The sequence below is a fragment of the Gopherus evgoodei genome, chromosome 2, assembly GCF_007399415.2.
Source record: "Gopherus evgoodei ecotype Sinaloan lineage chromosome 2, rGopEvg1_v1.p, whole genome shotgun sequence".
Lineage (NCBI taxonomy): Eukaryota > Metazoa > Chordata > Testudines > Testudinidae > Gopherus > Gopherus evgoodei.
In genome coordinates this window covers 65547804-65563673 of record NC_044323.1, presented here as the reverse complement: position 1 = coordinate 65563673, position 15870 = coordinate 65547804, and the positions used below count along the sequence as shown (strand labels likewise).

General features: G+C 43.4%; 1 protein-coding gene across 3 annotated transcripts in view; it reads right to left on the bottom strand.

The window, feature by feature from the left end:
• Positions 1-1513: 1513 nt before the first annotated feature.
• The window catches only part of PLEKHA8 (pleckstrin homology domain containing A8), a 51156-nt gene continuing 36799 nt past the window's right edge, over positions 1514-15870 (bottom strand). For all 3 annotated transcript variants that reach the window (XM_030550862.1, XM_030550863.1, XM_030550864.1), the window contains 8 exons: positions 15416-15573; positions 9964-10132; positions 8606-8691; positions 8136-8194; positions 5969-6099; positions 5216-5286; positions 4050-4111; positions 1514-2829 (listed from right to left, as the gene is read on the bottom strand). In XM_030550862.1, the coding sequence (XP_030406722.1) occupies positions 2632-2829; positions 4050-4111; positions 5216-5286; positions 5969-6099; positions 8136-8194; positions 8606-8691; positions 9964-10132; positions 15416-15573 (934 nt within the window). In that variant the 3' untranslated portion in view covers positions 1514-2631. The remainder of the gene's footprint in view (positions 2830-4049; positions 4112-5215; positions 5287-5968; positions 6100-8135; positions 8195-8605; positions 8692-9963; positions 10133-15415; positions 15574-15870) is intronic.

Sequence of the window (15870 nt, the reverse complement as noted above, 5' to 3'; positions counted from 1 at the left end):
ACTCAGCATTTATGCTAAAGAGAATTACATGTGTAAATCCTAAGGGTACCTGGCTTCATTCTTAGACTACAGGTAGTGGAATAACTGAAGCAAACTCTGGTCAAAAAATATTCAATTCTATATGTAAACATGCATAGAAAATGCCTCAGTTTTCAAAAGGGCTCAGCACCCACAGATCTGAAAAAAAAAAATCAAGTCAATTACTATTTATCTATTGCTTTTGGTGTCTCTCTCAGGCATCAAATTTAAAGTTTTTGGTCTTTTCCTATAGTTGTTTTGTGCTTTCTTCAAAATCTTTAATGTCCTCTGGATAGAACAGTTTGAGTGTTAAGTATATAGCTGTGCTTCAACCATGGAATTATGGTTAAACAACCTGTTCTATAGGAATCCAGGCACAGCGTGCATTACACATCCCTGGAATCCTCTTGGTATCCTTGATTTGCTAGATCTAAGCAAAAGCATTTCTCCTGCGAGATGGCAACAAAAATTTCAAAATGTCTCTGAAGAGTTGTTTTCTCCTCTATTTCTAATGGCTCACCACTTTCCCAAGCCCTTCATTCTGAAGTGTTCCTCCCTTCTCTCTAATGTACAATGTGAAATTCACCCCATGCAGAAGGCCAGCAAAAGTCCTATGCACTAAAGATCTACTTAATTCTTGAAGTGCAACTAAATAGTCCAAATACCTTGTGTGCTGGCCCTCTACACGAGGTCAAATTTCACTTTTTAATCATTTGACTAACTACAGGGAAAGCTATTAATGCTTGACTCCAACAGTACCAGTGGACGTTTACTCGTATCAGTGGGAGGAAAGCGTGGCAAAAATCCCCATTATCCTTAATTTGCTGTCCAACTTAGACACTTTTGGATCATATACTTAGAGCTGCACTAATGTGTGATGGTTTTATGAAGAACTATATTTCCCCCCTAGGACTGACTCATTTCAAACCCAGCCTTTTGTAAACCGAATTGGCAAAAAACAAAACCAACACCCACACCCCCTCCAAATGCTAATCTAAAAGCATTTTTATATAATTCGTTAGATTGCTGGTTGTGTTTAAACCACAAAAATACCAAGCAGCAGTTACAGGATTTGGTTTGAATAGGCCCTTTAAAAAGAAGGCTATAGGCAAACTTTTCAAAAGCACCTATGTGACTTAGACAATTACAAGTCTAAGTACCATTGACTTTCAATGATACTTAGGTGCTTTTGAAAAGTTTATTCTGTCTGTTACCAGGGAAAATACAACAGGACCGATCTTCAGCTACTATAGATGGGCACAGCTCCAGTGGAACCAATGGGGCTTTGCCAGGGCCGGCGCTTCCATTTAGGCAACCTAGGCAATCGCCTAGGATGCCAGGATTTGGGAGGGTGGCAGACTGCTCCGGTGGATCTCCCGCAGGCATTCCTGCGGATGTTCCGCTGGTCCCACGGCTCCAGTGGAGCATCCGCAGGCACGCCTGCGGCAGGTCCACCGGAGCCGCGGGACCAGCGGACCATCCGCAGGAACGTCTGCGGGAGGTCCACCGGAGCCGCGGGACCAGCAAGCCAGCTCTGTGCCTAGGGCGCCAAAAACCTTGGCGCTACTCCTGGGCTTTGCCAATTTACATCAACTGAATATTTGGCCCAATGGCTCCAGCACTTAGCACTAAAGCCTTGTTAACCACATAAGGGCAAAGGAAGCACTCATGCTACTAGTACCAAGATCAAGGTGATGCATCTTGACAACCTTCTCTCCCTCTGCCAAGTAGAGGCCTCCCCCTGCTGGGACATTAACAACAAGGCTGGTGTCACAGTGAATTTAAGGATTATCTTTCCGTCTGTCTCTGACGCACACAAACACACACACTCCCTCACAGCTCCAGGAGCAGGTGCCTAGTAGCACTGGAAGAGACAATCCTGTTTTCATGGACCTGTGAGGAGGTGGAGAGTACCAAGGACGACACAGGGAGAGCATCCCTATTGTGACAGGTTGACCCTTAGGGGAGGCCCAGGGACCCTGGCCATCAAGGCAACACTTGCAGTAACAGTCTTTACATTTTTTTAAAACAGGGCTGCAAGTAAAATCAAGTCATCAGTATAAAACACAAGGATGCAACCCAAATTTACCTCAAGATGGGACCAGACTAACCACTTAGTTAATAAGGTAGAGAGTTCTACTGCCCTCTTTTCTGATATCTGTGCAGCACAGCTCTCACTAGCCCTGCCCCGCCACTAACACAGATGGAGAGAAGACCAGTGAAATGGAGACTAGCATCACAACTTGGACAGGCACAGAACAGGATAAGGGCAAAATGGTGACATCAGCACAGCATTTGTGCTCCCATCAAAGCTGCCTCTCCGCACATGTGGTCCCAGTACTACGCACTGGAGCAAGAAGGCCCAATGCTGCTCTGTTACATTCATGTAAAAAACAAGAATTATTTAGCCCAAAGGTTTTCACCATGCAGACAGTTGTGGCCTTAAAAGAAACAGCACCTCTTCATTTAAACACAAACAAGATTAAAAATACACACACACACTGACTCCTCCACCTCCCATGCAAAGGAAAGATACAATGAAGAGAAACGGCATTCAGAAAAGCTCGTTAACAAATGCAGTGCCTGAAGTTATGAGGTACTGTGTCACTGTGATTATACCACCTCATCTGACTCCAAACCATGTACTTCATAGAGAGTGTCCAAGATATTCAGCTGGTTTTCCATGGCTGGCAAGTAAATGTTGAGGTCTCTCTGCATTGCATTATAAAAAGCTTCTTCCTGATCATCACACTTCTTCACAGACAGTGCTGCCACAAAGTCTTCATATGTTGGTGCTGCCCTTAAAGCCAACTGGGAGAGGAATAGAAGTTTAAATTCTCAAACTTGGAAAGTGACTTTTGATGCTTCAACTTTTGCGTCCCCATTATGAGACACTTTACAGAGGCCTGATTTTTAGAAAGTGCCTGTACAGCATATTTTGTGACTACAAGTGGTAATTTTTTATTTAGAATTTAAAAACATTAAAATAACCAATGCGGGTACATTTTCAAAAGGAGCCTATGCCTAATTTTCAAGAACTCAGAAACTTGGAAGTCTGAGTCCCATACTTAAGTCTTTTTTTTAAAATAATTTTACCCCAAATCTTGCTGCTTCTCCTTCAATCATGAAAAGCATTGTATTTACATCTGGCTGGGACTTTACATAAGGTATGGCTACACTTGAAATTTCAAAGCGCTGCTGCGGCAGCGCTTTGAAGTGTGAGTGTAGTCGGAGCGCCAGCGCTGGGAGAGAATTCTCCCAGCGCTGCACGTAAACCACATCCCTTACGGGTGTAGCTTGCAGCACTGGGAGCCACGCTCCCAGCGCTGCAGCACTGATTACACTGAGGCTTTACAGCGCTGTATCTTGCAGCGCTCAGGGGGGTGTTTTTTCACACCCCTGAGCGCGAAAGTTGCAGCGCTGTAAAGTGCCAGTGTAGCCATTGCCATAGTCTCTCCAATACAATTTATAACAACAGACACCAGGGGGCGCTGCTAGCTTGGTGGTAGGACAACCTGTTTCCTTGGTTACTCTTTTTGAGTAAAGTGGGTCTTGTTTACACAACTATTAAGTTTCAGTCTTCCTTCCAGCTCTACTCTAATGTTTCATGCACTGGAGGTGAGAACATCTTGAGGAGACAGAACCTACTTCCAGAAATTCATTTAAAAATATTAGGAAAAGATGTTGTTAGTGACACACACTAAAATATTCTGACTTTATTTTTATTTTCCTAGAAACAACCCTATACGATGTGTGGCAAGAGACATTTCTAGACTAAATCTAAAATAGACAAAAATTCTTAACTAAAAGAAAAATAAAATTTCTCCGTGAAAATCAAACATTAAACATAAAATGATAGCCCTAACCCTTGCCTGAGTCAGAGATCTGACAAACTGAACATCTTGTTAATTCTTTTGGTACTTACATTTCAGTACATTTTATCAGGTATCAACCACAGCATAAGACTGAACAGGTGACTGCAGACAAGATTCTGACTAGCTGAGTCAGCAATTAAGATGTTAGCCACTTACCGCAAAAACCCCTCGCACAACCCAGCCGTGATGCTGCCGTAATGTCTTGCCGTAAGCGTTGTCTTAAAAGAAAGAAAAAGAAAAAATAAGTTCCCAATGGTATTTTCAAATTTTCTTCCAACTCACTTCCACCCGGCTGTGAGAAAGGATTTTTTCTTACAACTCCACACAGCATTTCAGCGTAAACAGCCAGCCTCAGATCTGCCCCAGCTTTTAATTTCTTCCAAGGCCATGAGAGTTAGCCACTATTCCTGTGGCTGGCAGTAGCAGTAACCAAAAGGCCTAAAAATGGCTATCCCACACATTCTCTGCAGTCAGTGGAGGGCATGGGAGAATACTCCCCCCTGGATACAGCTGGTCGGATTACTTGCTGGACATTATTTCATGAAAAGTGTTTTAACAATTTTCTGCAAATGAAGAAAGTTATTCACCGGTATGTTTCTTCATTATCCGACCATTTGTACAGATAGTCAAATAGGATTTGGCAAATAAGTTACCCAATAAATCCTCTCTGTCAACGGACACCAATTTATTTGCAAGTATAATTTTTGTTGTCTGATTAGCCTGAGCTCTGCCCATGCCTCACCCCCACGGTTCTCCTCCTCTCTAGTACTCCGTTCAGTGCAAGCTGCTGAGCACTGTGCCAACTGCACCATACTATGGGGAAGACCCTCTGCACAGGGGCTGAGCAAACACTATATGCTTAGTACTGTCATTTCAGCTCTGCGCACTTTCAGCAGCTCCCACAGCCAGCTGTTTAACATCCTAAGCACTGTGCTTTCCCATGTATACAACAGATACAGCACTTACTGTGCCTACTTCACAGGGATGCCAAGAGGCTCAGTAAAGAAAAGCCCTATATAAGCATAAAGCTTTTTACCAAGTTTTAACTTAAGATACATTTGGGGTTGTTTCCCCCTCACCCCCATTTTTAACTACATGTAAACACACAGTTGGGGGGAAAATCACATCAAATAAATTCTCGCCTCGTACAATGTAGTTATCTGTAAATACGGTATTTGGCTCAAGATTAAAGTTTGAAGGCAAGCTGCAGGGAACACTAATTTTGATATTAATAAGAGAAGAACACCCAGAACCTAAATAATGGAGAAAAAGCTCAATTATCTAAATAAAAAAGTAAGAACAATAAAGAAATTGGCACTTACTCAGAGCTGTTTGAATATTCTTTTCTCCATTCTTAACTTCTGCCAAAAATCCCTTCAAAAACTTTAAGCCTCTGTCAGGAAAAAAACAAAAAAAAAAGAGCAAAATATTTATCACCAGACAGCCCCCACAAAAATTGCTTAGTGAAATGGAAGGGTGTGTAATATCACTATGTACGTATACAAAAAATCACTGGTTTCACATAAAACTTTAAACCATTTTGGTCAAAATGGGACATTACTAAAGGCTGCTCACTGTGAGCAGAGTCCCTGTCTCATTGCCTACGTGGAAATGCTGGAGAAAACACAAGTGAAGTTTCCTCTTGGCCTATTCACTTGTAACAGCAAACACAATATAGACTAGGCATTTTCTTCTTCTGGGCAAAGAGATGGATCCATTACTAATTGCTTCCAGCCACCACTCCCCAACCCCCCAGACAGGCTGTGCTCCAAGTCAGAGTTCATGTGCCATAGTCTAGGTCCTCTGGATGACTCAGACGCATGGCAGGAATAGTTACCCAACAAGACTATTCAGTTATTTCTCTAGGAAAAGGTGGGTATTTAGACCTTGTGATTGGTATGCCCAATACTGGGACCATAACTGGGATGTTAAATTTGAACACAGTGTTTGGACTACTCCAGTGTGCAAAGAAACTAGCAAGAATTGCTTCCGGAGACTGATCTACATCGGTGAAGGGATCTGGATAACATCCTAACACCAACAATTAAACCGAAGGTTTGACACTTCGCAGTTACCTTTTTAGCCACAAAAGTGCCTCTGTTGCAGAGTTTCTAACGTGTGCTACCTCAGCACTCACTTCATGCAGCACTATCTTCTGGAGAGTGTTGAACTCTTCTCTGTTGGTTATATATTTCTGATTTATTTTCTAAAGAGAAGGCAACAGTTTACACTTTTACATGGTTCCATTCTATATAACAAAAACATTCTGGCTCACAAGGGCTATTTACCAGGCCTCTCACACATAAAAAGAATTCCGGTTCCCAGATTAATTCTTTGCAGCGTACATGGAGTAGCAGACTCCAAATCCTAGGGGAAAAGTGCCTTGCTTTGTTCAACAGCCCTCTGACATTTTAAATCTGGAGTGGCAGTGACGGGCCATGAAGAGAGTCCTGTCCATTCTCCCCGAGAAAAATGGATACCTCAACTTTCAGAGAGGGAAGTTCAAACTCTGAGCACTTCAGGGAAAAGAAAAACGTGGTTAAGGTAATACTACAGTGGCAGCTGGAGCAGCAGATTCTATAAGAGACTCAGAATGTTTTGTTTGTTTGTTTGTTTTTAATAAATGTAGCTTGTTTCATATAACCCACCCTTGTAAAAAACACAAGCCAATGCAATCAGACTGTCTTAACAAGCTCTTGTTGTATATATTGGAGATATATGTTGCCTTTCCACTCTCAGTACTATCTTTCCCAGTCCTTTTTGGTTTTTATAGCATTCTTTTCTGTTAAATTGTATGTTTTTTATGCACTTGCTCAATGCTAGTAGCTATAGCAGGACCCTGTGCTGTGGTAGAAGAGAAGCAGGCACACTGGGTAAGTGAGGAAGCTCTTTATTTTCCATTTTTAAAAAGTATTTCTTTGAAGCTGGAAATAAGTTATGTTCCTAATTAGGTGTTTAATGTTTTATTTTAAGTGATAAATATTCTTTTACTTCATCTTGCCAGTAGCACATGAAATCTTTTCAAGCTTGGAGCCAAAGGAAAACGTTCAGATTCAGAGGCGGCTCATCAGCTGGTGTAAAACAGCACTGATTTATATCAGCTGAGGACCTGGTCTCACAATGTACTCTCTGGCTTCTGCTTGAGGAAGGAAATGTTTCTTTTCAGCCTAATGCATTAACAAAGCGGATGTGGTTAGTGAGGCCTTCGCTTAAAATACTATCAGTACAGAATTTAAACAGCAACTTAAATCACATTCATTAGCTGCTATAATCTAGCATGCTGAATGGTTTATACCAGGCCATCACTCAAACAGAGTTTAAAAAAATCTGGTTATACACAAAAGTTGGACTGTTGAAAAAATATTCTGGACTTACAGTGCACAGTGTAACATCCCTTTCTGAATTTTGATCTGACCAACAGGAGCGTTATGCAAATATTACAAAACCTCCAGATACCAATCCCACCCCTGTATATTCCATATGCCTGACCTACCTCCACCTGCTCCAAACACACCACACACTTCCTTTGTAAGGGTTACTGCATTGCATTAGATCCTATGTCACTCTGTGTTTCTACACACAATCATAACTGTAACAGCAAGCCAGCTCGGTAATGGATACCGTGTGGGTACTAGAGATCAGTAAAACCTCATGGTTTTAAACACATCTTTAAACTCTCAGGTATTAAAGATGGAACAAGCCACCTATTGCACCCAAAAGATGGAAGAGACAAGGAGGGAAAGGAGTTCTTTAGAGTAGCACAAGAATGTATGACTTGGAATAATGGGGTAAAACTAAGCAATGTAAAAAGTTACGTTGAATTATCAGGGGAAAACCCTATTCTAATGATGAGATCTATAAGAATGCTGAATAGTTTTCCAACAGAAGTGATAGCAGCCCACCCCTTGAATCATTTACAATCACATGAGGAGAAATTATAATTATTATTATTTATTAAGCACACATACTGGGGGCCAATCCTGCATTGTCTGGAGTGTGGAACAGTAGACTTGCTAAAGAAAAGGCCTATCTAATTTCCATCATTTTAAGATATTCAATAGATTGAGTATGAGATTATTGTTCATATTGTTATATACCAGTTTGGTTGTACACCCTGATTTAAAGGAAACTGGTACCTCCATTTACACACTATTTGTCTGGGTGTTTCAGCATCTGTTTAGTCTTAGGTAGAATATCTTAAGTTTTGTTTTTTGAAAAGTCAGTGCCAGAAATGGCTATTACCTTGATATTACCTACAAAATCCATTTTAACAGGAGCAAAGACTGTTGGTCCAAGTTTGTCTAGAAGAAAGAAGGCAACATTTTTAAAGCAGTTTCTTAGTACTCATGACTCAGCAATATCCATTTCACCTCCTACCAAAAAGGTTTTCTGAATAGTTAAAAGGATAAACAAAAAGATGGAAGTCTTTTTCTTCCTTCTGTTGTAGGGCCAAGAATTCCAGTCTGTACATGAGCCAAAAAGACACCAAAATAATAGGACCTAGCTCTTATAGCAAGTTTTATCCATAGATCTTAAAGCACTTTATAAAGGAAGTCAGAGTATCCATATCCTCAAATAGGATTAAAGAACTGAATGATCTTAATGAGCCTGAGCCACACCTCAGCCATTTCTCTGATTAGGCAGCAATTAAAAAGGATTCATGGCATAGTTGCTAGAGACACTGACTGTAGTGAAAATAAGTAACCACCTACCCAAGACTGGCACTATCGCGTAACACGATTGCAGAAATTCCTCTGTGGGTATGCCGTCACCCTCCTGGAGTTCAATGTCACTAAACCTGGAGATTCCAGTATAAACACAAAGAAAACTTTGTCATACTTTACCCATAAACAATGGAAGAACGGTTTGCTTTTTTGGAAGTAGGTCACACTGCAATCAATATTTCACAAGAACTACATACTGAGTTTTGTTCTGTAAGGGACATGTACTTTTGAATGGAAATCACAAGTTTTATATTCAAAGACATATATGCCTTGTTTGCTTGCTCACAAACAGGTATAAAAGCTGGAATTCAGATCTTTGATTCAGACACATTTACTGACAAAGGCGAATTTTACATTATGCCTGTATGGTGAGGGCAGAAGGATGAGCTTATGGTTAACGCACTGGGCTGGAACTCAAAGAGACTGGTACCATGCCAGAGACTGAACCCAAATTTCCTATGTGATCTTAGTCATCTGCTTTTGCTCCTCAGTTCCCCACCTAGGAAATGAAGAAAATGCGTATCTTGGCTATTTCGACTGTAAGCTCTTCTCACTACATGCAGATACCGTTCCCAGTGCAATGGGGCTCTGATCTCAGATTCTGAATTTGGGGGTGGAGATCGGATTATCATTGTTTCAGCCTGTTCCTACACCCTTAAGCATTAGAGAATTATATTTCACACTACTGCCTCTTTTGTACAGTTTCAATGGAGAAACTGTATTACACACCTGCTTCACTTGAATAAGGTAAACTATACATACACTGAGCCACTAGTATAACCAGATCCTTTTTACATCAGTTTCACCGTGCCAGCTTTTGCTATTGGTGAATGTAGCCCAGTGTTTTTGACAGTACACAAACAGGCTCTTAATCACACCAAGGAAAAATAATTCTCAACCTAGAGATGTACCACAGTCATTTTAGCAGAGACAGATTGTTACTTTAAATAGAGTAATTTTCCAGCTTGTGATTAATTGACCAACAATCAAATTTTCAGACGTTCAACAATTATTGCTGCCAGTTACTCTTGCAAAGGAATCACCCCATGGATGGTGGGGGTGAGTTAGGGAGGGGGAAGGATAAAAATCACAAAAAGTAGTATTTAAAGTGATGGACCTTCTACCATAGTACTCAACTGTTAGACTCCCTTGTTCCAACTCCTAGCACTACAAAACGTATTATAGCTTTACTACAAACAGTACAATTTACAAAATTATCTCCGCTGGGATTTATTTAAGTGAATTCACCATTGCATGGATCAAATGCTCAGTTGATTAAGGGTTTTAACCATACAGTCTCAATATACCACCAACTGTTCATCTACCGCATGCAGGAGCTATGCTACCTATTGTTCATGACACTGAAGAAGGTAGGTAAATCCTCTTCTTTTCCTTCTCCCCCATGTGATGGAGCTGGTCCACTTATGGAATCCATTGCCAAATGCAGCGATTCGTTGGCACTGTTGCCTTCTATGGGCAGCATCTTGCTTTCTCCATCGTCTTTAACTTCATCACCTTACATTTAAAAAGAAAGGAAACCTCAGTTGCTGAATGATACCAGGTATCTAATTTGAATGAGATTCGTTGACTAGTTCTTCTCTTGTTATCTACCTTATTATTTTAATGGTGTCTTCTAAAATATTCAGAATGAATGGCTCTATTGATCTTTGCATGCACACTTTTCTACAGGCCCTAAAAGGACTACACAATACTGGCCACTCTTGCTACTCAAACTGGAAGAGTCCCAGCTCCATGGAAGAGATGTCACTTTGTGAAATGTCATCACATCTCTTAATTTATTCTTTATTCCTTTGTCCATTGAAGGGAAAAAAATGCAACTAAGACTAAAAATGTGCAAAAGGATGGCAGTGTTTGCCTAAGACACATGATGTGAGAGCCATATTGAACTTCCTGGGAAAGGATTAAATGTTGACTCTCACGTGTCCTGTTATCTTACCTGGATAGAAAGGGCTGTGGAAGTGGTTTGATGAAGAAAGGATCTAGGGAACCCTAAGTTCAGCCAAGACTGGGGGAAAAGGTTGGGCTGAAAGTATATTATATTACCATGAATTTCTAAGTAAATGAAAACCAAACCCAGGGAAAAGGGGAAGTGGACTTGGTTTTAGAGCAGGTGGGAACCGCATGGGAAGTGGAGACCTCTCATCAGACAAGGCTGCACAACATCTTCACAATAGGAACCCGTAGTCATTTTCCTTTCCAATTACCGTATTTCTGATTTTTCAAGTATTTCTTCTGCCTTTGCAAGACCAAACTAAACTGAACGGGGGAAAACAAGTGCAAACGAAATTCTGGGGAGCCAGTGGGAGAGCTAAATACTTGTGACAGACATAGCATAATTTGGTAAGCTGAGAGGAACCTTGATACCTCTTATGTTTGTGCACAAATTCTGCTAGACTACCGGTTGCTGGAGCCTGTTCTGCATAACGTACAGTAAGGGAAACACAAAACGTTTGAGTCTGACCAAGTCTACTCAACAAATAATAAATTTAAAAGTTTATTAGAGAATATTTAAATAAAGATGATACAAAGAGTTAAAAGCGTCAGTTGTTGGTCATTGGGGGCAACATACAGAGTATAGGGGGATGCTGGTATTTGGGAATTGGTTAGCACATAACATATACAGTCTGTAAGGTCCCCCAATGTGGGGTGTACGGTGGGTGGGATCAGGAAGCAGCAGGGAAGCAGTGAAGGTACATCGCTCATATAGTGGGTTATAGGCAGTCATGGGTATAAGTAAGCGGGCTGGGTAATGGGGACAGGATGACCCTCACATGGTGCAATCTAGTTCGGTGGCTTTAGGGCTTAGGGGATATGGTTCGGTAGGGGGGGTTTATAGGCCTCCTCCCCCCCGTGGGTGCACAGAGCCACGCCGGCTCACTCTTGGTATTGGCGGTGGCCGGTGATGTGCTCTGTTTAAATGTCTCTAGACCACCGGATAGTGTCCGAGACCATCAAACGTCTCATGAGCCATGCATAGCGACGGCCCACCCCACAGGCCCTAAGAACTCTTTCATTACAGGGGTCCCAGGCACCCAGCGCCCCGACGATCAGGGCGTCGGTGTAAACCTCGTAGCCCTTTGCCCGCAGGATGTCAGCCAAGGGGGCATATTTTTCAAGTTTGTGGGCTCGGGCTTCGCGGAGGGCCAGGGTCCTGTTCTCAAACGGGATCGTCACGTCGACGAGGATGATCTTTTTCCGTTCCTCGTCGGTGACGACGATGTCTGGGCGCAGCAGGCTGTCGGTGTCGGGGATGGTGCGGTTGACTGCAATATCACCCAGGTGTGGGGCAATGGCCTTCACCAGCCGGTCCTGGACAGCATTGTGGCGCAGCTGCCAGGCTCTGGCGTGGGGTTTGCAGCTGCACAGCACGTGGGGCAAGGTCTCCAGGGCGTATCCGCACTTCCTGCAGCGCTTGTCTCGGTTCCCGTGGTGGACGGCTCCGTTGAGCGGGACGCAGTTCAGGCGGGCGCGGTGTATGAACCGCCAGTCGGCGAAACGGGTGAAGCTGCCCGCAGGGAGGAAGTGATTGCTGGAGTCCCACTTGCTGGTCACCTCAAAGGCCTTGCCCTGGTCAGGTTTTTTCCTCAGGGTGTCCACGTAGAGCGCGTGGACAGCGGCCTTCAGTGATTTCTCCAGCACGCCCCTGGCTCCAGGGCTGATGATGGTGTTGCCCTCCGTCTCGATTCGCGGCACCAGGACTCCCAGCTCCTGTCGTTCCTCACTCCATACCCAGCGGCAGCCCAGTCGTTTTCCCAGCCGGCGCGTGGCGTTTCGGGCACGGGACCACAGCGAGGCGACGTCGCCCCCATCCCGGGCGAATTCGCCATCCAGGGAGCCGCTCAGGAAAGTGGCTACATCCGGGCCGGACGGAGGCCTGCCAATTCCCAAACACTCCAACACAGTGTCTCAGGGCTCGATTCCATCATATACTGAATTGTTTTGATACAGCCACATTAGCATAAATATCAGGCAATTTCTGAAACAATGCCAAATCAAAATATAAATAAAATGTTTTAACTTTGCCTATTTAGGAGAGATGCCAGCTGGAGTCATGGGTACTTTAATACAACGCTGTCTGAACAGTGGTGGAATTTCCTAAAACAAATAATCTCTTAATTTAAGGGGGAGGAGTTTGGGGTTTTTTGTTTTCTTTTTGAAAGATACGTCAGTGCACGTATCAGTGAACTGAAGACCAGCGACTCAGAAACATGAACACACAGTATCAGGGGGTAGCCGTGTTAGTCTGGATCTGTAAAAGCAGCAAAGAATCCTGTGGCACCTTATAGACTAACAGACGTTTTGGAGCATGAGCTTTCGTGGGTGAATACCCACTTCCTCAGATGCATGTAATGGAAATATCCAGGGGCAGGTATATATATGTGTGCTAGCAAGCAAGCTAGAGATAACGAGGTCAGTTCAATCAGGGGGGATGAGGCCCTGTTCTAGCAGTTGAGGTGTGAAAACCAAGAGAGGAGAAACTGGTTCTGTAATTGGCAAGCCATTCACAGTCTTTGTTCAATCCTGAGCTGATGGTGTCAAATTTGCAGATGAACTGAAGCTCAGCAGTTTCTCTTTGAAGTCTGGTCCTGAAGTTTTTTTGCTGCAGGATGGCTACCTTAAGGTCTGCTATAGTGTGGCCAGGGAGGTTGAAGTGCTCTCCTACAGGTTTTTGTATATTGCCATTCCTAATGTCTGATTTGTGTCCATTTATCCTCTTCCGTAGAGACTGTCCAGTTTGGCCGATGTACATAGGAGAGGGGCATTGCTGGCATATGATGGCGTATATTACATTGGTGGATGTGCAGGTGAATGAACCAGTGATGGTGTGGCTGATCTGGTTAGGTCCTGTGATGGTGTTGCTGGTGTAGATATGTGGGCAGAGTTGGCATCGAGGTTTGTTGCATGGATTGGTTCCTGAGCTAGAGTTATTATGGTGTGGTGTGCAGTTGCTGGTGAGAATATGTTTCAGGTTGGCAGGTTGTCTGTGGGCAAGGATTGGCCTGCCACCCAAGGCCTGTGAAAGTGTGGGATCATTGTCCAGGATGGGTTGTAGATCCTTGATGATGCGTTGGAGGGGTTTTAGCTGGGGGCTGTATGTGATGGCCAGTGGAGTCCTGTTGGTTTCTCTCTTGGGTTTGTCTTGCAGTAGGAGGCTTCTGGGTACACGTCTGGCTCTGTTGATCTGTTTCCTTATTTCCTCGTGTGGGTATTGTAGTTTTGAGAATGCTTGGTGGAGATTTTGTAGGTGTTGGTCTCTGTCTGAGGGGTCAGAGCAGATGCGGTTGTACCTCAGTGCTTGGCTGTAGACAATGGATCGTGTGATGTGCCCGGGATGGAAGCTGGAGGCATGAAGGTAGGCATAGCGGTCGGTGGGTTTTCGATATAGGGTGGTGTTAATGTGACCATCACTTATTTGCACCGTGGTGTCAAGAAAGTGGATCTCCTGTGTAGATTGGTCCAGGCTGAGGTTGATGGTGGGGTGGAAGCTGTTGAAATCATGGTGGAATTTTTCCAGAGTCTCCTTCCCATGGGTCCAGATGATGAAGATGTCATCAATGTAGCGTAGGTAGAGAAGAGGTGTGAGTGGACGAGAGCTGAGGAAGCGTTGTTCCAGGTCAGCCATGAAGATATTGGCATATTGTGGGGCCATGCGGGTGCCCATAGCAGTGCCACTGATCTGGAGATATATATTGTCATCAAATTTGAAATAGTTGTGTGTAAGTATAAAGGCACAGAGCTCAGCAGCCAGTTGTGCTGTGGCATCATCAGGGATAGTGTTCCTGACAGCTTGTATTCCATCTGTGTGTGGGATGTTTGTGTAGAGAGCCTCTACATCCATGGTGGCTAGGATGGTGTTTTCTGGGAGGTCACCAATGCATTGTAGTTTCCTCAGGAAATCAGTGGTGTCACGGAGATAGCTGGGAGTGCTGGTGGCATAGGGTCTGAGTAGAGAGTCCATATATCCAGACAGTCCTTCAGTGAGAGTGCCAATGCCCGAGATGATGGGGCGTCCAGGATTGCCGGGTTTGTGGATCTTGGGTAGTAGATAGAATAACCCTGGTCGGGGCTCTAGGGGTATGTTGATTTCTTCTGGTGTTAGTGTAGGGAGTGTCCTGAGTAGATGCTGTAGTTTCTTAGTGTATTCCTCAGTGGGATCTGAGGGAAGTGGCCTGTAGAATTTGGTATTGGAGAGTTGTCTGGCTGCCTCCTTTTGATAGTCAGACCTGTTCATGATGACAACAGCACCTCCTTTATCAGCCTCTTTGATGATAATGTCAGGGTGGTTTCTGAGGCTGTGGATAGCATTGCGTTCTGCACGACTTAGGTTGTGAGGCAAGCGATGTTGTTGTTCCACAGCTCGCATATGCACTCTTGATAATCTGGCCTTCAGTATTTGAAAAGGGTGCCAATAGAAGGCCTTTGGGAATGAAGCCCCTGGTCCACAGAGCATGTGCAGTGCAAGTGTTGCCTGAGTGCATTGCCAGTTTCTGTCAGTTGTGACCCAGATGAGCTCTAGTGTGAGAGAGCAGTTTAGTCCTGTACAACTTCAGTTCTTGGTCTCTCTCCCAAGGCCACCAACAAGGGTGTGAATTGTGTTGGGAAGACTTAACCCCTGGGAAATGGACAGAGAGCAAAGTAAAACTTCAGTAATCTTGTAACAAGCCCTGACATACTCCGTCTCTCTTGGGAAGTGAGATATCTCACACTCTTGTAAGATTGTTTGTGCTCAAAAGTACTAAATACCACCCTGGATAATATTTCTTTCCAAACGTTTACCTGTCAACTTTTTTTCAACATGGTTTTCAGCTGAAATGTCACAGTCTCCCTCGTTAGATTTCAGAGGTGAGGGTATCAGAGTGTTAATCAGGGGTTGGTCACAAGGATTAATTTCTGTCTTTACGGAGCCATTTTCACAACTGTTCAATTCCATCTGCCTGAAGGAGGGGGAAAAAAACACAAATGTAAACTAAAGGGCAAATGTAACACTTTGCTTGGCTTGTCTCTTCCTATCAAACTGTACACAACAATGTGAAAGAGGGATTTGAAATCCAAAATTGTTGCCAGTTCTAGATTGCTGTGAGAAACATGGTTGTCTAAAAACATTAGAAGGAACCATGTAGTTCCAAAAATGTTTTTCCAGTGTGTATAATTTACTGAAACAATCCTAAGCCAAGAATATGGAATATTTGAGAGGAAAAAAAGTAGATACTCTATTAAAATTTAATAAAGAG